General features: G+C 35.0%; 1 protein-coding gene across 3 annotated transcripts in view; it reads right to left on the bottom strand.

Annotated features, from left to right (window-relative positions):
* Positions 1-5,846: 5,846 nt before the first annotated feature.
* TRIM33 (tripartite motif containing 33) overlaps positions 5,847-23,773 on the bottom strand; it is a 144,061-nt gene continuing 126,134 nt past the window's right edge. The window contains exons 13-20 of one of the 3 annotated variants that reach the window (NM_001206018.1): positions 22,421-22,484; positions 20,016-20,175; positions 18,299-18,648; positions 15,594-15,717; positions 14,430-14,504; positions 12,303-12,455; positions 10,870-10,920; positions 10,253-10,790 (exon numbers count right to left, since the gene is read on the bottom strand). In NM_001206018.1, coding sequence (NP_001192947.1) covers positions 10,578-10,790; positions 10,870-10,920; positions 12,303-12,455; positions 14,430-14,504; positions 15,594-15,717; positions 18,299-18,648; positions 20,016-20,175; positions 22,421-22,484 — 1,190 coding nt within the window. In that variant the 3' untranslated portion in view covers positions 10,253-10,577. Of the gene's footprint in view, positions 10,791-10,869; positions 10,921-12,302; positions 12,456-14,429; positions 14,505-15,593; positions 15,718-18,298; positions 18,649-20,015; positions 20,176-22,420; positions 22,485-23,773 lie in introns of all 3 variants that reach the window. The other 2 variants (XM_005204040.5, XM_059884670.1) reach the window with 2 other exon arrangements.

Here is a 23,773-nt window from a genome sequence, read left to right as displayed (position 1 = left end):
TAGTAGGGCTCCCTTGTTTGACTATGCTCAGCTGTTACACTCATGTACTGTTTTCAACAATGTTGTGGGGCATAGAAGTGCTCTATAAACTACTCCAATCATATTGGAGTATTCTGGCTCCTTTAAAGGCAGAGAAATACTCCAATCATGTTGGCGTATTCTGGAGCCTTTAAAGGTAGCAATCTGTTTGAAACTTACAATCCTAGGGATTGGCTCCTTCAAGCTACCTCATTCCCTATAAACTGGTTCAAAGTGCAAGTTGCTCAATTGTGTCCAACTCTTTGTGATCCCATGGACTAAACAGTCCATGGAATTCTCTAGGCCAAAATACTGGAGTGGGTAGCCTTTCCATTCTCCTGCAAATTTTCCCAGCCTAGCAACTGAACCAGGGTCTCCTGCACTGCAGGCAGATTCTTTACCAACTGAGCTATCAGGGAAGCCCTTATAAACTAGTGACCTACAGTTTAAGACTGTATCTTGAATTTCATCTCAGTTGTCTCGTCACAACCTCTAGTGTGTCCTCTTCTTGGCCTCTACAATCACTGTGGATGGTGACTGCAGCCATTAAATTGGAAGACGGTTACTTCTTGGCAGGAAAGCTATGACAAACCTAGACTGTGTTTAAAAGCAAACACATCACCTTACCAACAAAGGTCCGTTTAGTCTTTCCAGTAGTCATATATGGATATGAAAGCTGGACAATAAAGAAGGCAGAGCACAAAAGAACTGGTGCTTCCAAATTGTGATGATGGAGAAGAATCTTGAGAGTCCCTTGGAAAGCAAGGAGGTCAAACAAGACAATTTTAAAGGAAATCAACCCTGAATATAATATTCATTGAAAGGACTGACGCTGAAGCTCTAATATTTTGGCCACCTGATGAGAACAGCTGACTCACTGGAAAAGACCCTGATGCCGGGAATGACTGAAGGCAGAAGAGGACAGCAGAGGATGAGACACTTAGAAGGCATCACCGATCCAATGGACGTGAACTTGGGACATACTCCAGGAGACTGTGAGGGACAGGGAAGCCTTGTGTGCTGTAGCGCACAGGGTCATAAAGAGTTAGACACAACTTGGCGACTGAACAGCTAGTGTTGTGCCCTCAGGTATGAAGTTATCAATGCTCTGTTGAAAAATGAAGTCACTTCCTTCACAAAAGAAAAGGAGATATTGGTTTCATTAACTGCTTCTCCTTCAAGGCAAAATCTCTTTAAGCCCAAGCTTAGACAATGTCAAATTTCTGAGTGTGACACCCCTAGAAGTGGAGGAGGTTGGGAAAGCAGCTTGAGGTCTCAGTTTGCCTCTCCTGGCATGGAACCACCACTTCATGAGACAGGGCAAAGGTGATCAGTGTCCCAGTGTATTAAGCATGCCACATTCAAGGTGGAGGCTCCTTTCTGAGTGGAGGCTGAAGAGTGCTCCCACTTCTAACCACACTCAAGACTTGGCACCAGCAACAGGTAGCTGAGGGCAGGATGAGACATGTCCTGCTTTTCCTAGGAGAAGAGCCTTCCAACTAGGAGTTGAGAGGAAGCCTGTGTTTTGGGCTAACAGCAGTCTGAAGTGTCTATGTTAGAGATTACAAGGGAGAGGAGGGAGTCTTGGAATGTTTAGAACCTGTTAACAGTTGAACCAACAGAATTTTCACATATTTTCTTGAAGAGATGGTTCTTCATCTGCTGTTTGCACACAGGACCACCTTCAGGGGCTTTATGTGTTTTTTCCAGTTTCCAGGAAGCAGAAATGCTATTGCCATAAATCATTCAGCCTTTTTTTTAACTTGCAAAAACTGACATTATAAAGTTTACCCTCATTAACCATTTTCTTTGGTCACCATTCCTTACTATGTCTTAGATTTTTGTTTCTGCTTTTCTTGGAGTAAAACCCTCACATTCATTTAATGTAGACAGATATATTGGTAGTAAACCCTTATTAGGCAAAATGTGCTTGCCTTTTTGGATAGTTTTGGGTACAAAATTCTGGCCTAACAGCTTCCTCTCAATATCTAAAATATTATTCCATTGTCTTCTGGTTTTCATTGCTATTCTTAAACAGCTGTTAAGACTACTGTTACTTTCAGGAGAGCTCTTCTCTTACTCTTTTAAGACATTCTAGTTTGGTGGTTTTGCTTTGTAAGAGTATTACTTTGACTTCTCACTTTTTGTCTTCCACAACTTAGCTCAGTAGATCTAGACAATGATTTTTTCCCCAGACGCCACCAATTTGAAGATGTTTTTACTTCAAATTTGGCAAATTCTTAGCAAAATACCCTCAAGTATCATCCATATGTATTCTATCATCTCCATCTCATACTTTAATTAGATGTTCCTTGACCTTCTCCATATATTCTTGATGTCTGTCCTTTAACCTGTCCTTCATATACTCTGTAATATACTGCATTCTGTATCATTTCATCTTGGTCTTTCATCTGTTTTTTATTTCTAAATATTTTAGGTCCAACTGGTTATTTTTCTTTCCATGAACTCTTGTTATCCTGCACCTCCACCATTTTTAATACTCTTTATTCCTTCTCAAATTGTTGATGCTCTATTCCCGGTATTGTATTTCAATGAACCCAAGCCATCAAATATTGAAGGCTACGCCATTTTTTTTTTTACCATGAACATAACCAAAATATACTACAATGCCATCCCAACTTTAGACATGTTAATTTGAACACTCATCCAATATAGTCATTATGGGTCAAAATCTGCTTTCTCTCCCAATTTTAAGAAAACTTCTCATTTTTGCCATTCTGAATGAATCCAAGACTATTGGCATATTACCTACGAACATTATTGGAGATTGGGTCTCAAGTGCTTTCTGTAAGAGTATTAACATTAATTCTGTTAAGTGGCTGTAATCACCTCTAACCTGAACCCACTTTAATTTCTATGACTAGATAAATAATGTGAGTCAGTGTTGGCTAGTGGGTACAAATTCTTAGGGAAGATTTTTTTTCTTCCCTGTACTTAGTTTCCTCTCTGAAGTAGGCTATTCTGGTTCATTCTTTCATTGAGTGTATCATATTTTGAGGTCCCAGGTTTTAGAAAAACACCTCATTCTGACTTCACACTTAGACTGGCCTTATACTTTGATCTCATTCCAAAGTCCTGAGTACACCTGGAGCAATGGTCCTCTTAACTCTTCTCTGGATTCATGCTTTTTGTCCCACCTTTCATTAATTTTATTTTGAAAATTTTCAAGTCTCCAGAAGTTCCAAACAATATGCACTCATCTGCCTTTACCTGACTTACCAGTTTTCCTGGCACATATGCACTATCATACATTTTGCCTAACCATTTATGATAATACTTCATCCCTAGATATTAGAGCATGCCATGTCCTAAGAAAAAAAAGGGATTTTATATATAAGCACAAATCTATTATCACACCTAAGGAAATTAAACATTCCATATCATTTAAGAGTTCATATATAGATTTTCACAGATGTGCCTAAAATGTTTTAATGGCTGGGATGATTTAATTCAATATCAAATCTAAGGTCATGCACTACATGTAACTGATCTAGAATAGCCTCTACATTTGTTTTACAAGTTACTTTAAGAATTCATATCAAGCATCTCTGTAAAAAACATATTCCACTTATGTCTATTCCACATGATTAGATTCAGGCCAAATACTTTTGGCAAAAATGCTACAGGTGACAGACAGGGTAGAGCTTTGAGCATCTTCCTTCTTAGCTCAGCAATACACTTAAACAAGGTTTTTGTTTTTAACTGAGTCTTATTCAGCATTTCAGATGTTTGAACCATCAGGGTTCCTCAGGGCATGCAGTCTGCCATATTGCAGAAACTGATGTCCTGTATATTGCCTTTCCAAATCACCAACATATGTGTAAACAAAAGAACAATGCTGTATTTACCACTACCTGAGGCTCAAGTAATACGAAAAGGAAGCTTGAGACAAAAGCTGGCACTAGATATGTATCCTACCTGTTAATTTTTGCATTTATTACTCCCTAAAAATCTAGGGCAAAATATGAGTATCTGCTGGGATTTAGAAGTCTAACTATCAACTAAATTACTGGCTGACAAGTTAACTACTTCAAAGAGGATAGATTTACAACTCTTACGGATCTGTACTGAAGTCTTTTATCTCATCAGTAAAAAGGGAGAAACTGACATTTCTAACCCGCCCCTTTTCATGGCAATAACAGGCAGGAGAAACAGGAAAAAGGAAGCTAAATGGTTGTTGAGAACTTCCTTTGTAGCCACAGGGATGACACATAGTGTCCTGTCAATTCCATTACCTGGATATGAATATCCCCATTTCTCAACATAAATAATCGAAGTATACACAGATCAGTAAATCTAAGTTTACCACTTCAAATCAAAAGGTTTCAACCAAAGACTGCCCAATGGTCAAAATCCATTCTTTTCCCACTATACAATGCATATAGAAAGCTTAACAATTTGGAAATTTCATTGTGATGCTTTACTTAATTATTCATGACCATTCGCTCTGAATAACCTGAAGAAAAACCAAAGTCGTATTTCTTTAAAGAACAGCCTACACTCAGTCATTAATCTAACCCGCTGAACTCTTGCTGCTGTCTAAACTGGAGCAGGTCTTATCAAAAGGTCATCTATGGCTTCTAAATTCCTACAGTTAATGGCCAGTTTAACATTACTTCATCTCTTGTTCCAACACTTTATCACTGATTTTTTCACATCCCTTCTTGCAGCCTTTTTCCATTATGGCTCTCCTGGCTTTCTTTCATGACTAACCATACTGTACTTCTGAAGTCTTTATTTTTTTCCTACTCCTTAAATGTCTCCTGGCTTTAAGGATTCTACCCTTCTCATTCTATAAATCTCCTAGGCAATAATATACTCTTACACATTGTTACTATTAGCAAGTGGCTCAACTCTGACACTTGTTGGTGAATGCCTACCATGTGCTAGGCATATTCAGTGAATACAACAGACATGATTCCTGATGTATCTTACAGATTCTATCTGCAGCCCAGGATAAGCACCAGAACTATCCTAGGACACCTACCTTCTCCTTAACTTTCCAGAGGAACTTTAAACTCAACAAATCCTCAGATCTATTCCTTTCTCCCCTTATTTTAATAGGTACCACATAAAATATCTTAGGCAACCACATGGAGTCAGTTACTGGGCCATTGGGATAGTTACTGAGATAGCTCACTTTTTAAAGTTCTCTAAAATTTGACTGCCATTTTCCATCTCCACTGTTAGATAACTTAGGGCTCACCTAGATTACGAACAGCCTAAAATTGCCTTTCCAGTACCAATCTCTTCCATAACTCATTCTTCTTAATCAGATCAGAAAGATCATTTTAATTATGTCAACTCACTAAGCCCCATCCTGCTTAAAATTCTTCAGGGACTCCTTGTTGACCTCAGTGAAAAAGCCCCAAGCCCCTTTTATTATAACTTTCTGCATGAAAAGGATCCTGCTCTGTTCTTCAGCTTAATATTTTACTACTCCAATTTACATTCTATTCCAGTTAAACTGACCCCTTCAGTCCTGGAATACAAAAATGTTCTCCTTTTACTTTTAGGCTTCTGTATATTTATTCTCTTCATTTTCTCTTTTACCTGGTCCTGTCTTTTATGAGTGAGAGAGATCATTTTCCTGATGAACAAAATTTGGGGTTAGATCCTTCCCTGTGTTACTTAACTATATTCTGTGTTAATCCCTATCATTCTCAAATGGAGTATAACAATTTGGGAGGGCATGGACTGTATTTTATCTTGTTCATGAAAGTATCTCCGGTGCCTCACAGAGTATAAATTTTTAAAATCTAAGTGATTAAGTCTCAAAGAGGAGGAAGAAAAAAGATTCATTTGAAAACTTTTTCAATTTTCTAATTTAATAGAAATAACCAAAACAACGTGGCTTTCAAACAAGGTTTTAAACTAATCTAATACAACTTCTACAACACATTCCAGAGCATTATAACAAGAAATATTTACAGGCAGCTAATGTATTAAATAACCATGAAAAGAAAACCTTGCTTTTATTACACACCAGCAAAAAACACAGGAATAGAACAATTAGAAACTGCAACCTTGTTTCAAAAAAATTAAATATGATTATTTAGAGAATACAATACCACAGAAACAGCACTTTCTCTTTCAGAATCATATTGAAGGGTAGTTAACTATGTGCAAAAAAAATTAACTGTAGTATTAGTAATAATAATGAGGAGAGAGAAGAGGGGAACAATAATGAGGGGAAACAAGGAACTAGTAAGGCTGTGAGTTTAACCCTTTCGTGTGTAGGTACGTCTACAAAGAAAATCAAAAGGCTTTCAAATTGCACAAATCTTGTTATAGGCTTATATACATGTTTCACTGTGATTTAAAATATAATTAATGCCTACATTTTCAGACCAGGAGCAGACATGCATTTCGTCCTTAAGATTGAAATTTAGGCCACACTTGAAAGGGAATATTGCAGTGGCACTTGCAAGATCATTCCAGTGCCCTCCCACATACAAATCTGGAGAATTTAAAAGAACAGCATTTTTAACTTTAAAGATCACTTGCTAGAAAAGGGCTAAACTTAATTTTGTACATTTTGTAGTTTGATTATAATAAATATTTCCAAATTGACTTATTTTTGAAGATAATTTTCTTTCTCAGATACAATAAAAATATATAAAAGACCACAAAGGCAAACACAAGGAACTAAGATGGAAGAAATACTATACGTGCATTTTGACCAAGTAAAAGAAACCATTATATCAAGAGTATATGTTGAAATCTGAAATGTCTATGTAAACTGTGGCATATAAATTTTCTTAAAAAAGTACCTTCGATTTTTTTACTCAAATGCCTACTTTTAAAAAAATATGCAACTTTCCCCAATTTTTAAAATAAAATGCCACAATATATTGTCATTAGGTCCAGCATACATTTAAATTCCTTAATTTTTAAAAGATAGATTGGGTGATATGCATACAAACTTTCCTATAAAATCACCATCCACGAGAGGATTATGACATGCTATTAGGCAACAGACTTAAAGCAGTGTTATTGCTTTATCAAGGAGAAGGTAACTGTGGGAAATAAACATCCAGGTCTGGTATATGATGATCAAGTTGTGATTCACCTAACACCTTGGATCACCTCAAGCAGATTATTAATATAGACAGTATGAGTTAAGAATTCGTGGCATGACTTAAGAACCTGATTGTTTGAATTAGGGAAGTTGGGGAGGGTAGACTACTATAAAACTACTCACTGATCCAATGTTGAGTATGCAAATAAGCAGTGCTGACCTCAAGAAATGGCATTTTTTATACTTCATATGTTGTATATTAGTGGGCATGGATAAGGGATTTTAAAAGGCCAAGGGAGATGGGGCCACAGCATTTACTCCATTTTAAATACTAAGAGAATAATGGATGGTAGGCCACAACCCAAGAGCATAGTCCAATAAACCTAAGACTACTGGCTTATTAAAACTAATCATTAATAGTTACATGGCAGGATACCTGCTGAGGTAATTGATAAATCCACAATTTGCAGACTATAAACCTTTTGCTTCTATTTAAAAGTGTTATTTCTTTGGAGTAACTAAAAATCTCAATGTTGTAACAAAAAAATTAGAATTAACTAACTTTAAAATTTATTTAAAATTTCCTTATATAAGAATAGAAGTCAGAAAGTACCTTGTTGATTCCAAAAAGAATAATTTTGACGGTGGATTCAATGCCTTAACCTTTCTCTAGTAATGATTTTATGTTTCAGTAGAACTTGACCTACAACTTAACCATACTTTGGAACACATACATGCTTCACCTTGCAAAGCAGTTCTCTCATTCACTGTATCAGCTGACCCAAGTGCTAAAAAATACAAATTTAGGCCAGAGGAACAGACCGAGGAACACTTTGTTCTTAGTGGAAATGAAAAATCAAGTGTGGTGAAAGTTTAAGGAAATATTTAAATCTTCAAATCAAAAATACTACCTTTTAACAAAGAATACAATTTTAAGGGAGTATTAAAACAAACGGACTTCAGGGATTGATATTCAATGTTTGTCTTTTTAAAACATTAATGAACAGGAAAATGTAAGATATCTGAATATAAATTTTTTATACTTTAACAGGCATGTTTAGTGAATAAATCAGCTTAGAAACACAGTGAATGATGAATGTGAAAGAAAAAAAAGTTTAATGAAATCTACAGTGAATACCTTTATATAATGGTGGTTTGTTGATAAGTTATATAATTTAACAGTAATTCCTCATCAGTATGAACCTACCTTCTGTTAACAGAAATGGAACCTATTAAATGCTGGCAATAACTGGCTTTTTAAGAACCAATATTAAAAGAAAATAAAAACCAAAATCTCCATCTGACATGTAAATGTCTTTAAGGGAACACATTAGCTTTTAAGGCCCCAAATATCAAATATTTTACTTACAATTTGTTTCTGGTAGAATGTGTTATCTAAGACCATGAAAAGGATTCACATGAAGAGCAAGCACAAACTATCAGCACTCAATGGCTTGGCAAAATGAAGTTACACTGCTACTCATCACTTACCAAAATGTACCCTTAGGTAAGTCTCCTGATAAACAGAAATCATGAATGTTGTAGGAAAGAGGAAAATGCACATAGATAAAAGTATTTTAAAATAATTTTTCCTTTTTATAAGATATCTGTTCTAAAGAATTTGAGATTTGAGTAAATTGATAAGTTTTGGTATATGTTTTAAAGTTTAACTTGTAACAACTGAAAAAGCTAAAAGAAAGCCACAGAATGAAGTCAACAGCAATAATAAAACTAATACACCATTAGAAGGCTTGAATCATATTCATGTTTACCTCCACCACATGTTAAAGAAAAACAACCCAAAGAAATTTGTGTAATAACTTCTTTAGAGCACTTTATTTGATTCAATACGCACTAAAAAATATTTACCTCTTAGACAATTATGTCAAATAAGTTTTTCTGAGTAGTCTACTGTCTGAACTGTTTAAGCTGAATTTGTAAAAAGGCAAATGATTTGCCACAAATATGCTGACATCTGAAAAATATCTAATGGCAAGTCTTCTATTTTGGTCACTTTACATTCTAGTATGTCCATACAAAAGTAGGACTAAAATTTTTAACTCAACAAAAGAGAAGCCTGTACACAGTCTAGAACACACATCTTGGATCTGAGCATCACAAATGAAGAGAAGAAAAATGAAACAGAGCCAAGGTGAGTTTATCTGCCTCGGGTGCTAAAATCAGGGTCGTAAAGGTGGGTCTATTCCAGTAACCATTCAAGTGGGGATTGATTGGCTCATCTTCAGGATATACTTACAGGTCTGTTCTAAGTCCTTAAAGCCCCCAGTCCATGCAAATGTCCCACTTGGTGGACGGATGAGTAATCTAACCCCACCGGGTTTATTTCAATATTTTGATATTTTAATAATAAGCTGCTTCTGAAGATTTTCTGAGAAGTCTGTTCTCTATTAAAATAAGATAGAACCTCAAAATATGAATGTGAACATTAGAAATAGACAGCATATATTACAAATCCATTCTTGATAGGAACATTAGTAAGAATACATATTAGCTTAAAAAACAGGCTCAGCAAATGTTGCTGATCTGCCAGAAGTTTTAGTTCACTATTTACAAATAAGACAAAGTGAAATACAGAAAATTTTACACATTTGGTAGTTGACAGATAACTGTTTGCCAATAGTGGTCTATCAGAAAACCGATATGAAGGAAGACGGGGTAAGAGCCAGCTGTCACCTCAATCAAATTTTAAATGTACAGAAAACTAGATTAATTTTCAAACAACCATTCTACCTTTCATGGGAATAAATGTGTGATCAGATGATTTGATTGGGAAGTACAATTCTGTGGAAGTATTTTCTGGAAATGATTATTATAAATGATCTGCTACTGAAAAGTTACCATATTTATTTCAGTACAACACTAGAGTTGATTAAATGAAGTTCAATAGGCATGTTTCCCAAAGTCTTTAAGTATGAACAGAAAATCTACTGTTGAATTATTTTAACCAATATAAAAACTAAGGCCCAACAGCATCAAAACGAGATAAAATATAATGGCATGATCTAATGTACATCTGCACTGATTGATATCAAAGTGGAATCTGAGAACTTTGATTTTTGACTAGAAAATAACCCAGTATTGTATATGTGTGAAGGGAGAGACATGAAAGTCATTTTAGTAAATGTGCACTCTAGTCCAAAGAGACAACTTAACCAGTGACATGATCCTTAAGTACTTGAACACTCAGTATTTGCACCAATCAATACCAAATGATCATCAACATCAGCCCATTCTAGCAATCAGAACCATTCTCTGAAGTAACAGAAATCTTCAAATCATTTCACTTTGACTTTTGTTTTCACTTTTAAAGTTGCAAATAGAGTCCTTTCCCCCTTTCTTGACCAGAATGTGTTTTCTGTCCATTATTTCAATCTAATACTGTGTAAAAGCTATCATCTTCTTCAAGAAGGAGCCCACTGTAGGCAGGATATTCCAGCAACACTTAAATAGAAGTTTTTCTTTCTTTTTTGAACAACTGGTTTAAGTTCATGTCATTTTACTTTATATGTACTGGTCTCTCATCTGACTTTAGGCGTTTTCTGCGGGGCTGAATAAAGTCTTCATCAGAGTCCTCAGTTACCTCACCATCATCCTCTTCCTGCTCAAACTCTGGCAAAGGTGCGAAGGTCCTGTCTGAGTAGATCTCTGTGAGTTTATCTTCAAAGTACAATGCAACTGCTTTCCCTGCCTGAGCTACTTCTGAATCAGCCTGCAAGCAAAAGATAGGAATATTCACCTATTGGTAATGCATATTCCTTCACCAAGTTTGCATGGTCTGAAAAGCTTACCTTCAAATTAATCTCTTGTGTTTCTGCATAAACTTGAACAACTTTCATCATCTAAAAAGGATACCAGAGTCAAAAAAAAAAAAGGGAAATTATAATCCTTTCTAAAGTTATAAGACTGCATAGGATTGGCGACGAAAGTCAGCCATAATAGGGGGAACAAACTGCTATGACCAGTTCAAGAGCTTCCTAAAATTATACAGAACATGGACCCACTTTCTTTACAAAGCTATTATTAAAGCTACTGTGAAATTTTCTCAAAATTCTGAATTAGTGAGGTCAACCTGAACAGGAGTTGCAAAAAATTATTTGAAACAAATATAAGAAACGTTTTGTTTTTTTTCTAACCAACAAGCTTTCAACAATCAATCAGAATTCCATCTGTGTGGTAATTTGTTAATCATAAATTGTTTAACTATCATTAAAATAGGTCTTCTTCCTGGCAAATGTTATTAGCTATGGCTCATGAAAGCATACTTATTTGAAAATATCTGAATTAGAAAATAAGACAAGAAATTTGGGACTGTATTAATTTAACTTCAAGAGAATGAGGTTTTCCTACATTCTCTGTGACACACTGCTATAAAGGCAACAAAACTTATCACTAATATTTTTAATATGAAATTAAAAAGCCACCTAGATGCTCCTAGAGGCAACTCTGAGTACATTTCACATGATTCAATGTGAATTTTTTAGTAATATTCATACGGCATTCAAATTTTATCAGCAATAAAGAAACTTCTAGTAATCTGAAGATTTTGTGGATTCTCATCCATTTTCTTCTCTTATAATAATTAAAATATTCCTTCACAAAAAAGAAATTTGACCTTCCCAAAGATAACAAAAACATCCCTGAAGGTGATATACATCACATTTCTACTAAAGGCATGGATAGCTCATCTTTATTCTCAAAAAAAATACATAACCAAAGTTAATGAAAGTCATATTGCTGAAATGTTGAGAAAACTCAACGTTGTACACTCTGGGTTACTAGTCAAGATGAGCCACTTGAGTTTATACTTTTAAGGTTCTATATTTATATGGTCACAAATGAAATCAAAGACACTGGTACAAATCCCTTTCCTAAATGTATCCAAAATGTAGGCTTGTATGTAATCATTTCCTACAAAATGTACTTAACTACAGACTATTTTCTATGCTTATCTCAACCCTCAACATATTCAGGAAGGGATATCCAATAATATTCTTAATTTATTACATTATATTTAAGTATATATTTCAAATTATATACAGTAAACTTTCTTCTTTGGAACTGTGGATGCAATCAAATTTTACTTTTGACAGACCTGGAGTAGAATAATTTTTTCAAATCAACAGAAAAAATCTCTTGGCAGGGAAAACAAAATCCAGTAACAAAATAAGCAAACAAACAAAAACTAATAATCCAAGACTCTATAGTTTGGAAGCTAACATACTTCATTAAACCTTTCACAGTTCTTGAAGATCAAACGAACATCAGCCACAAAATCATCTGGGATTTGGTAGTGTTGGGAATGTTTTTTCTGAAGCTTCTTTTTCACGGTGGATAAATCCATTGGTTTCTTTATAATTTTATAGTAGTTTGGTATCTAAAGAAACAAATAAGGATAGATAAGGATTCTCCAAAAATGCCAAAGTGTTTAATTTGAAAATGCGATGTATATTAATGTTAGAGAAAAGTATGTGTTGATTAAGCCAGCTGTGTGCAAATGTGGAGTATAGTGAATTGTACTTGAAATCTTCTGTCACAATTACATGAAAATCAAATCACATTCAGAATATGTGGTAGTCTCCTTGGTCTTCCATGAAGGACCCAAAGTTCCATGTTTAATAAGGAAATTAAGGGGGAAAAAAAATCAATCAGCAAGGAAAGCCAACCACTAGTGTTAGGGACACACCTTGCCCATCAGAATTGTATGACTTTAAAATAAGGAAAGAAGATTACAAAATGTATTGCTATAGAATATAGTATCCTTTATAGAGGATAAAACCTTATATCACAGAACTCTGAACATAGCAACAGAGGTGAGACTGTAGTGACACAAGAAAAAATTTTATTAACCATTTAGTTGCCATGCCTTTCTCTAGGGGAATCTTCCTAACCCAAGAATTAAACCTGGGTCTCCTGCATTGCAGGCAGATTCTTTACCATCTTCAGCCACCAAGAAAGCCCCTATTATCCACTTAGTGGTCATGCTTGGGCGTTCTGGCCCCAACTCCTGGGCAGAAATCTGTATTTTTGCAAAAATAACTGAACACAGAGAAACAATTTTAAAAGTTCATTAAAAGAAAATGTTGGAAAGTAATTTTCTACCGTAAAGTCCCTGAACTTGAAGACCAGACAGACTTCCTGGTGTCAGATGATTACTATCTGAACAAAATGTCTTCCTTGTATCTAGAACCTTTTACTCTTCCCATTTCTAAGCCTCCCTAAGTAAACAAATTACTATTCAATACCCTATATAACAGGTCTGGTATTCAATAATATCTTAATTCAACAATCAACAGCAAGCAAATACAATATGTGTAGCATATTCTTATCACATTTATAATGTATCCCTGGTATTCCTTTTACTATAGGATTTTAGAGTCTTTATTCCTTACAAAAACCTGCTTACAAAAACCTGCTTTAAGAAAAACAAAGCGCAAAGGCTTGGAAATTCTCCCCACAGTCTTCTATTAATCTTGATTGTTCATAAAAGAGGGCTTATGAAGGCAAAACCATTATAAAAGGTTCAACGTTATACTTTTAATCAAATTAATACTTGCATAGAGATTTTTCTCCCCAAGGTACAGATCTTAGAATCAATCATACAAATGAATTTTAGAAATAATTTTGTTCAAATTCCCTCTCTGTAGTTAAAAGTAGAGGCAGAAAATTATGTCAATCTCCCCAGCTATAAGGCTGGTTAATGGCAGAACTAGGAAAAGTCAAGTGTTCTAATTCCTAGTTCAAGACTCTTTCAATTATACCTGTAGCTGTAACCCTTATGTCCATTTTAAAAGTAAAGAGGATGTAGAAATCATACAACTGAATTTTAGAAATAATTTCATTCAAATGCCTCCTCTATAGTTAAAAGTAGAGGCAGAAAATTATGTACATCTCCCCAGCTATAAGGCTGGTTAATGGCAGAACTTGGATAAGTCAAGTGTTCTAATTCCTAGTTCAAGACTCTTTCAATTATACCTGTAGCTGTAACCCTTATGTCTATTTTAAAAGTAAAAGAGGATGTAGAAATTAAGTTTTGATCAGAGCAACAGTCTTTAAAAACAAACTGCAATTTCAACAGTGAAACTCATATCCATTTAGCCCTAATAACACAGTAAGTACTTCTTATTACTCAAAAATTTTATCAAATACTATGCTAAAATTATTTTACACAGGTTACTGTATAGAATCCTGAAAATAATTCAATGAGGGAAGAAACCATTTTAGAAAAGAGACTGGATGAAGAGATTATTCAAGCCTGAGTTTTAACATCAGCAGACTAAAGCCAGACCCCGTAGTCTTAAATATTATACTAAACTTATTCACCAAGAAAGTACTAAGGTAAACAACTCACCGAAGCAGGAACTGGTTCCTGGAATTCAATACTTAATTCATGGCAATAGAGGTAAAGCAGAAGACGTTCACATTTCTGGCCCAAGAAAAGAAAAGAAAACCCATGAACTGTTTTCCCCCCTAAAAAGATATTCTTGAAAATGAGGACTTTATCAGTATAAAGTATTACTACAATAAACTGAAGATAAGCTCTCTACATACTAGCTATCCTCCTACATATAGCTTATACTAGCTGTAAATACAAAATAAAACTACCTGTTTCCCACTTAGTTCTCAGACTGCAACTACCTTCTATCCTACTGTATATAACTTATTTACCTACTATTACCTCTTATTGCTACTCATTTTAATTCCCCAAGACAGGCGAGACACATGCTATTCCCTTTCTCTTTGAAAGGATTCCGCTCAGGTTCAAAATGAAATAAAAACTGTGTCTTCTCAATCCAATTCAAGAATTTTGTTATACAATCAGAAATGTTTTTGTAACACTCTAAACACATACTTTCTCCTCAAAGATAGTGGAAGATGGATTTATGCATTAGATCAAAGTCAAACAAATCGTAACAGCCACAGAAGTCTGTGAAAGATATTCTCTGTCTTTGGAGATCAGAGTACAGAACAGTTCAGCAGAAATCCGAGTGAAATCAGATGAGGATTTTGGATTTCATTCTTAATATGATGGGTGCTTAGAGGATTTTAAGCATGGAAGCGACAGACCTGTTTACCTATTTTAAAAAGAACACAATATACTGCACAGAAAATGGACTGCGAGGGTCAGGAGTAGAATCAGGTTTGGTGAAGAGATCTTCTAATTTCTGGCTTGAGCAAGAGATGACTGGTGGTACTATTTGATGGAAATTACTGAGACAGGAAAGCAGTTTTTATGTCATTATTTTCTTGCCTTCGTTTTTTGAAGGAGAGGATAAGAAACCAAGATTAGGCCGGGAAATGTTAAGTGTGAGAAAGCTAAATTTAAGAGCCTAGACCTAAAGGCTCTGTAAGGTCTATACACAAAGATTTCAGAAGTCATGAACGTATATACCATCAGATAATGTGATTAAAAAATGAAAAATTACCAGGTTATATGTATGTTACACTGAAGGAAAAAAAAATGTATAGACAGACAACTACAGAATCCCTAATAACAAATCAACTTGCCACTTACCCTTTGGTCCACGGGGCTTAAGCCCTGTGCAGTTTTCCCCTTCTTACTATGTTGCAAATTATCACAATCGTATTCAACTTCTGGCTTCCCAATATCTCTGCAAAATGTGCATATCCAGTCCCCACTAAAGAAGGAAACAGGCAGTCAGTCTTTGTAATTATAACAAAACTCACTCTAGGAAAGCTAGCTCTCTAGAGGTTGTCTTCAGTTTCCTTGTTTTCTTTTCTTTCCAGTTTTTGTGGAACCAAAGAGGTACTATTTTTGCCAAATCTCATAAAGTGAAGTTATATGATTAAAAACGTCCCAAAATGTCTCCATTCTTCAACTGATTACCTTCTGGAAAGCAATATAAAACCACTACCTCCATTAAAAATGGGTCTCTTCATAGCACAAAGCTGATGATCAGCACTTGCAGCGTAAGACCAATTTTTTCAAAACCCCAGTATTATCACCATGGTGACTTCATACACATGAAGAAGAAAGGAATACAGGATACAGAGGTCCTCAGGTATCTTCTTTTGGCATGCAATGCCAAAAATAAAACAATTATATTTTCATAGCTAGTCTTTTAAATCTGCTCAGTTAATAGTTTTGTTTACATCATGATTTCTGTCAAGCTATAAACTCCAATTTGATTACTTCGTATGCATTTTCTCCTTTCCCTCCCCTCATCTCACACACACACATATATATATACATATTCTAAGGATTATACTAACACTATGTCACCTTTTCAATTCCTCCCAAAGCATCTGCCTTTGAGAGAAAGTTTTCAGTGGCAAAATTCTAACGTTCCAGCAGATGTTACTATCCAAAGGAAACAAAAGTATAAAAAGCTTTAATTTCAAGACCAAAATGTCAATGCCTTTCTTTTCTGAAAGAGTAAACAAAAAGAAGGCTCTTATTACAGCTATGGCAAGTGACTATACCTTCTAAAATTTAGGTAAAATTACAATTCTTCAGAAAAATATTCTGGCATTGTTCATATATACCCAGTACTTTTCTAATCCTAAACGTTGAATTTTTCAAAAAGGGTAGCACTATTCAACTAAAACCATTGCTTCTTAGGAATCTGAGAGAAAATGTGAATCTTTATCTAGAGGCAAAAAGAAGCTGAGCTTTCCAAAGGACACTTAAAAAATTTTGGGGTTAGAGATGGAGAAGAGGGAAGGCTCAAAGAATTAAGTATGATTCTATTATTTTATGGTCTCTGAAATCAACTGGAGATGAAATAGCATAAACATAAATATGTTAAATGGAAGGGGAGAAAAACAGCTCCAAATTCTACTACTTGTAGATGAAGAAACTAATCCCTGAAAATCAGTGAACTGTCCAAGTTAGTTAGTTCACTACAGAATTATGACGAGACTACAGGCGTCATCACCAAGCCCAGCACATGTGTTCTACTGTGTTAGCTGGTATCATCAGTTTGTACTGCTGCTGCTGGTGCTGCTGCTAAGTCGCTTCAGTCGTGTCCGACTGTGTGACCCCAAAGACAGCAGCCCATCAGGCTCCCCCGTCCCTGGGATTCTCCAGGCAAGAACACTGGAGTGGGTTGCCATTTCCTTCTCCAATGCATGAAAGTGAAAAGTGAAAGTGAAGTCGTTCAGTCGTGTCCGACTCTTAGAGACCCCAAGGACTGCAGCCTACTAGACTCCTCCGTCCATGGGATTTTCCAGGCAAGAGTGCTGGAGTGGGGTGCCATCGCCTTCTCCAAGTTTGTACTGAATGCTCATCAATTAATATTTTAATGTTTGAAACCAGATTTACCTGCCATGGGGTCATACAATGCAGGGACAGTGCTCATATGCTGCCCAAATCTTTATTTATCTTTACCCCCATGCTATTCTCTTCTGAATAAGGATCTCAGTAACTCTCCACTCTAAAGTTAATGACTAAAAGACATTTCAACTAGAGGATCAAGGAAAAAATCTGAGAACTTTGCACGTGGTGCCTCAGGCAGGCACTACTAATGAAAAGATGAAGCTATTCTTCAAAAAAAACTTGACATTAAAGGTGTTTTCACAAAGTATTTTTTTCTTTAAAATGTCTTCTAAGAGCTTTCAAACATTAAAAAAGTAGGTTTTGGTAAGAGCCAATAGAGTTGCCTAAAACTGAATACTATTCATTATTATAGACCTTATCAAAAATGATGGCAACAGATTAAGAAATTATCTTCAACTAAGTTTCTCAATACTCTAGTCCACCGCTCCTCATAATTTAGAGGTTCATCTAATTTGCTTATATGAAGTATAACTGAAGGTGAGTAAATAGTCTATTTTTTATCACTAATGCATAACTTAGATCTTGGACATTTCTTCATTCACCTGTTAATTTCTCTAGAATGTAATGGAGTAATGGGCTTCCCTGTTGACTCAGGTGGTAAAGAATCCGTGTGCAATATAGGAGACCTGGGTCCAATCCCTGGGTTGGGAAGATCCCCTAGAGAAGGGAATTGCTACCCACTCCAGAATTCTTGCCTGGAGAATTCACTGACACAGGAGCCTGGCAGGCTACAGTCCATGGGGTGGCAAAGAGTTGGACACAACTGAACAACTTTCACTTCACTTCACACAATGGAGTAACAGGCTCCCTGTTTTATATAAATACTAGGCATTGGTTAAGGAGGCCATCTGTCCAGAATAACTTTATTTTTTTAGCTCATAAAAAACAACAACAACAAAAAAATCAGTTATCACTTGTACCTTGGAAAGCTAAGAAGTGTTGGAACATGACAAGTTAGATGAAAGACCTTTGGACATTTTTCACAGCACAAGAGATCTCCTCCATTTTGGCAGACAGCACACCAATCTTCATTTGGGTCATCATCTTTGCTGCTGCCATCTCCTCCAATCCTTGCGGACCTGTGCATGAGGCTTCGAACTGGGGACTTTCCATTAACAAGGCTGTTGAGCCCTGACTGTTTGCAGCTTTCATTCATATCTGCAGGTTCAGTTTTCACGTGGTTTTCCAGGCTTGTTAATGTATCCAACTCACTCTCTAGATGCAGGTTGGTTGAAAGAGGTGGTGTCAAGCTACTCTCAGGACTGCTCAACTAAAACAAAGCAAGGACAAATTCTTGAAGAATCATTTAATCCTTATGGCATGCATTGTGTGTGCTACTGTGGGTGTATTTACAACATGATATACTGACATAGCTTAATTATTTTGGAATTTATTGTAAAATTGCTTGAAATCATATCAGTAATATGAAAAATGAAAATAACCCCAAAATTACTTTGGCATGTTCATAAATGATTTTAGGGAGCAGTCTCTATACTATTGGTTCACTTGATAATAAAGGAATTAAACTGTTAAGCATGTCAATTGGGAAGTAAGTATAGGGGTATTCTCCTATAGACAGCTGGCTATATGAACTCTGTTGCACAGATTTTCCCCCCTTTCTATTGGCTTTATTTTTTTTAACCATTACTTTTAATTAAAGTATAGTTAATCTACAATGTTGTTGGTTTCAGGTATACAGCAAAGTGATTCAGTTATATATGTACTTTTTTTCAGAGTTTTTTTAATGGGTTATTACAAGATACTGAATACAGTTCACTGTGCTTCCTACATGATAGGTCCTTCCTTGTCACATAGCTTTTGAAAAGAATTTTGAACTATTCTTCTGCCCACTTATCATCCTACTAATATAGAAAGACTGTGACAATGTAAAATCTTTCACCACCTTTTTGCACTGTTTTTCAGGGGAACTTTCCAAACCAAATTCTGAATGAAGAGATAACAGTACTCTCTAAATCTACAGAGTTGAAATTTCTATGTGCCAACCATGTAGAAAATTACACATAAATTGTAAGTAGGAAGAAAAGAACCAAGATCAAAATTTCTAAATGAAGAGAGACTTGGGCCTGCCTTCATTCTGTATTATAAATTTTATAAAATGTTCCAGCTGAGGAATTGGTTAATAATTGTTAAACTGGTTAAAAATTGATTAAAAATTATTAATCGTTATAATTCATAGGCCAAAGGCAATCTTCTCATTACAAAACTCTTTGAGCATTAAACTTCTTTCATGTCAGCAGTCTTAACCCTGAACTCACTGGTCCAGGAAAATGGCCAAGGATTTTTGTGGCTTGAGACTCAATGTGACTAATGAAATGATTAATAAATTTAGAAAAAACTAGAGCCCAATTTAGAATCATGGCAAAATTACATAACAAATTACAAACCAAAAGATAGCTTGAAAGGAGTCCTTAATACAAGTCTTTTCTGATCAATTACAGTTGACACTTAGATGGAAAAAGATCAGTTAGAGAAAGAGATATTTGGCTTATACCAGGCAAAAAAATTTAGAAATGAATACAGGTCCACGGGATCAGTATCCAGACTTACACACGCAGAGATGAAATAATTAGTGAAGTGACCTCCTTACATCACTGAACGGTTCCACTGGAACCTTACCATGCAGGCACTCCGTCTGCCATCCTCAGTCTTTTCCTGTTTCACAGCTCCTGAAAAGCTACATATTTCATCTTCAGTGCCAGGTTCTTGCTTGACCTTCACTTGATCAGACTTAAAACTAAGATTGGTCTTCTCAGCAGTTCTTCCTGATGACCCACAGCTAACAAAAACAACAAATAAAGGTCACATATGTGTGACTGCATGGTGTACATTTATATGAAACAATTATATGAAAAGTTCATTAAGTTATATGAAATGTTCATTAAAGTAAAAACAATTTGTTAAGCTCACAGCAGATAAGGATACATAATAATATGGTTAAGAGGAGTGTATTATAAACTCATAGCTTCAAATTTTAAAAAATGTTTATCAATCTTTTGGAAGACCCTAAACATTTTATCGTCTGAGGAACCTACACTACATCATTTAGGGGATCTAGTAAATGATCATTTCCCTAGGCTACTAGTATAGGGACTGCTTCTCTAAATATAATAGAAGTTTAAATTGTTCTCTATCTCCAAAGATCTAAAAACATCAGTAACAGTGGTCCATGAAATGCCCTTCAAGGGAATCACTATTTCAGCTTTTGAGTCCTAATGTGAATTAATGTGAAGAGCAGACTCACTGGAAAAGACCCTGATGCTGGGAAAGACTGAAGGCAAAAGGAGAAGAGGACAGAAGAGGATGAGACAGTTCAATAGCATCACCAATTCAATGGATATGAATTTGAGCAAACTCCAGGAGATAGTGGAGAACAGAGGAGCCTAGCATGCTACAGTCCATGAGGTTGCAAAGAGTCAGACACGACTTAGTGACTGAACAACAACCAAAGGCTAAGAGGGACAGATACGTGACTAATCGGCTCTATCTAGATCATAAAGCAAACCACGGGCAAGAGAAGTGAATAAACTTTAAGACTGTATCACTGACAAAAATGAAAACCCTTTTCACTCAATTTGTACTTTTCTACTAAAAGTACTGATTATTTAAAGTGTAATTTAAAAACAAAGAATTAGTCTTCCAAATGCATTTACATATAAATAAAAGATTCAATGTACCTTAAATAAAATCCTTACTTTGCACTAAATTATTCAAATTAAAAACAGAAAAATCAGTCAACATTTATTATGTTAACCTTCAGCACAATACATTCTCTCTCTTCCCACACTATAATATCTTAGCTCTCCATTCACCAAAAAAGTAGAAGAAACCATGAATAATTCAGTAGCAGTGAATTCAGTAGCCCCTAGAACCCACAAGTTTGTCTCAAAGCACTATTTCCCCACTAATATGACCAGGATTCCTTATACATTTCTTGCCTCAGGCCTGAGATCAGCTATTTGTCTGATGAACATGTGACATCATTTCACAACAGGAAACAAGAATGTTTAAATGACTACTGGGATTATAGCAAAATAACTAAGAAAAAGTTCGGACAGGCCAAATGGAACAATGTAATCATCAATAAAAATAACACCTAAAATATTAAAATATATAAAATATGTTTAAATATATGAACTCATAAAGTTAATATTCATTGGTCACTGTTGGAGGGTGCTGGGAATCAACTCATTATTACTAAAATAGGCAAATAAAGAGAATCAATTTATTCTGCTTTTCCAATAATCAAATAGTTGGCAGAAAATTTTTCTTTACAGAAGTATTCAAAGAAGGTGGTATACAGTAACTAAAATATCATTTTCAAGCCAGGGGAAAAAAAAGCACTGACAATCACTGGTTGCTGTCATAAAAAAATCTACATTTTGTGACCCTGACAGTACACATTACCACGGTGAAGTATTATCCCCATCCCTTCACCTCAAATCAAACCTGAATCTAATCAAACCTCCTGACCTAAATAGCAATACAGAGAAAAAAACAAAAGGTAGTTTTTACATGAAAAGATGGGAAAATGAGGAAAACTCTGTAAGAAAAACAATACAGTTTTCTTCAATAAATACAATGAGTTTGACCTCAACATACATGTTGATGGCAATGTATAGGGCCTATCCGAATCTGATTAAATAAAAATCATTTTTTAAAACATTTATGAGAAAAACTGGGAAATATGAACATTAACTAGAGCTCTACTGATTAAAATTAGCTACCAAATATTTTTTAGGTGTATAATGGTTCAATGGTTATAAAACTTTTAAATCCTTACCTTGTAAGTGATATATAGAGAAACAGTTTCAAATAAAATGACAAAATCTCTGAAATTTATTTAAAATAAATTTAGACTGGGGAATGGGTGGGAGTATAGAATAAATAAAGACTGGCCATAACTTGATCATTGTTGAAGATGGCTGAAAAGTATATGGGAGTTCATTACAATAGTCTATTTTTCAAAGTACATATTTGATTTTTCTTAATAAAAATAAAAAAGCTATTAATGTAATACTCACCTGCCTCGACTACCAGTACTAGAAGTACTAGGGGGTCTCACAGGTGTGTGAGAATTGGATAAACCTGAAAATTAATAAGTCAAAATGAATATCTATGCAGGTAAGAAAATTCAGAATTCTACCTACCCACTACAGAATTCAAGTATTATTATAAAGCAATTCAGCAATTCTTGGAAATCAGACCTAGTCTTAGTCTCTAAGTCAAGGATTTCATGTCTAATCATTGGCAACTGTCAATCAGATTCTCTCAGCTGAGCCCAGAAAGCATTCTCAGAATCCTCTCAGAGCAACACTATTCAATCAGTGGAAACTACCATATCAAGAGAAAGCTATTTGCCATCCCACCCAAAGTCATTTGATAAATACCCTACTTAGATGCCTATTAATTATTCTTTAAAAGTCCTGGAATGCATTCATTAAACCTCAAAAATAGTATTAATCAAAAAATGTATTAAATGTGGATTTTTCATGAGATGCATCATTAAGTCTGAACTGTTCTAACTCTAGAAATAATGAGGTGGTATGTTTCAGTAAGAAACATGAAAAATACATTCCATAACCACTTCCACAGTGTCCATCTATTTCGAGCTGCTTTAATAATTCATTCATGTCATAGGGTTAATAAAACTGGGACTTTGGAAGAGGTCTCTATCTCATGGACTTGACTGGCCACTGAAAATTGAACTTCAAATTGAAAATTCACTTGCCCTTTCTCATTTCTTGCTTTTTGAACAAATTTTCAATTTTTTCATTATTTAACAAAGTGTTTTAAACTTGAGTTGAAACCAAAGAATTCTTCAATTGACAACCTGTGTTGTAAAATAGAAGACATGGAGAGTAAATACATCTACAAATCCAGCAAAAAACATAAATACAGCTGGAGGTTGAAGGAGGGGAACATCAGAGTTCTGAAGAGTGTACACCACAGATACATAATATTATTTCAATTCACTTTAGACTGCCAACAACATTTGAAGAAAAATAATTAGAGCAATCAAGGAAAAATATTATTATAATGATTAAGTTTATGTCTCAACTTGGCTAGAATATGGTACCCCGTTCTTTGTGGAAAGGTATTTATTAGGTTGGTGCAAATGTAATTTTGGTTTTTGCATTGTTTAGATTTGCCATTTGATACTGGAATACATTCTAAATAAATGTGGTTATGTTATACATCATTTTAATGCACATTTCTCACTTTTTTTTGCTAATGACTTATTACTTGCTGTTTATTTTATATTTTAGACTAGGGAAATGATGTTAGACAAAAAGCAATCTCATCTTTGATTTTCTTATTTAAGTTCAAAATGGGTCGTAAAGCAGCAGGGACAACTCGCAACATCAGCAACACAC

This window comes from Bos taurus, chromosome 3 (assembly GCF_002263795.3).
Source record: "Bos taurus isolate L1 Dominette 01449 registration number 42190680 breed Hereford chromosome 3, ARS-UCD2.0, whole genome shotgun sequence".
Lineage (NCBI taxonomy): Eukaryota > Metazoa > Chordata > Mammalia > Artiodactyla > Bovidae > Bos > Bos taurus.
This window is presented reverse-complemented; position numbering and strand designations above follow the sequence as displayed.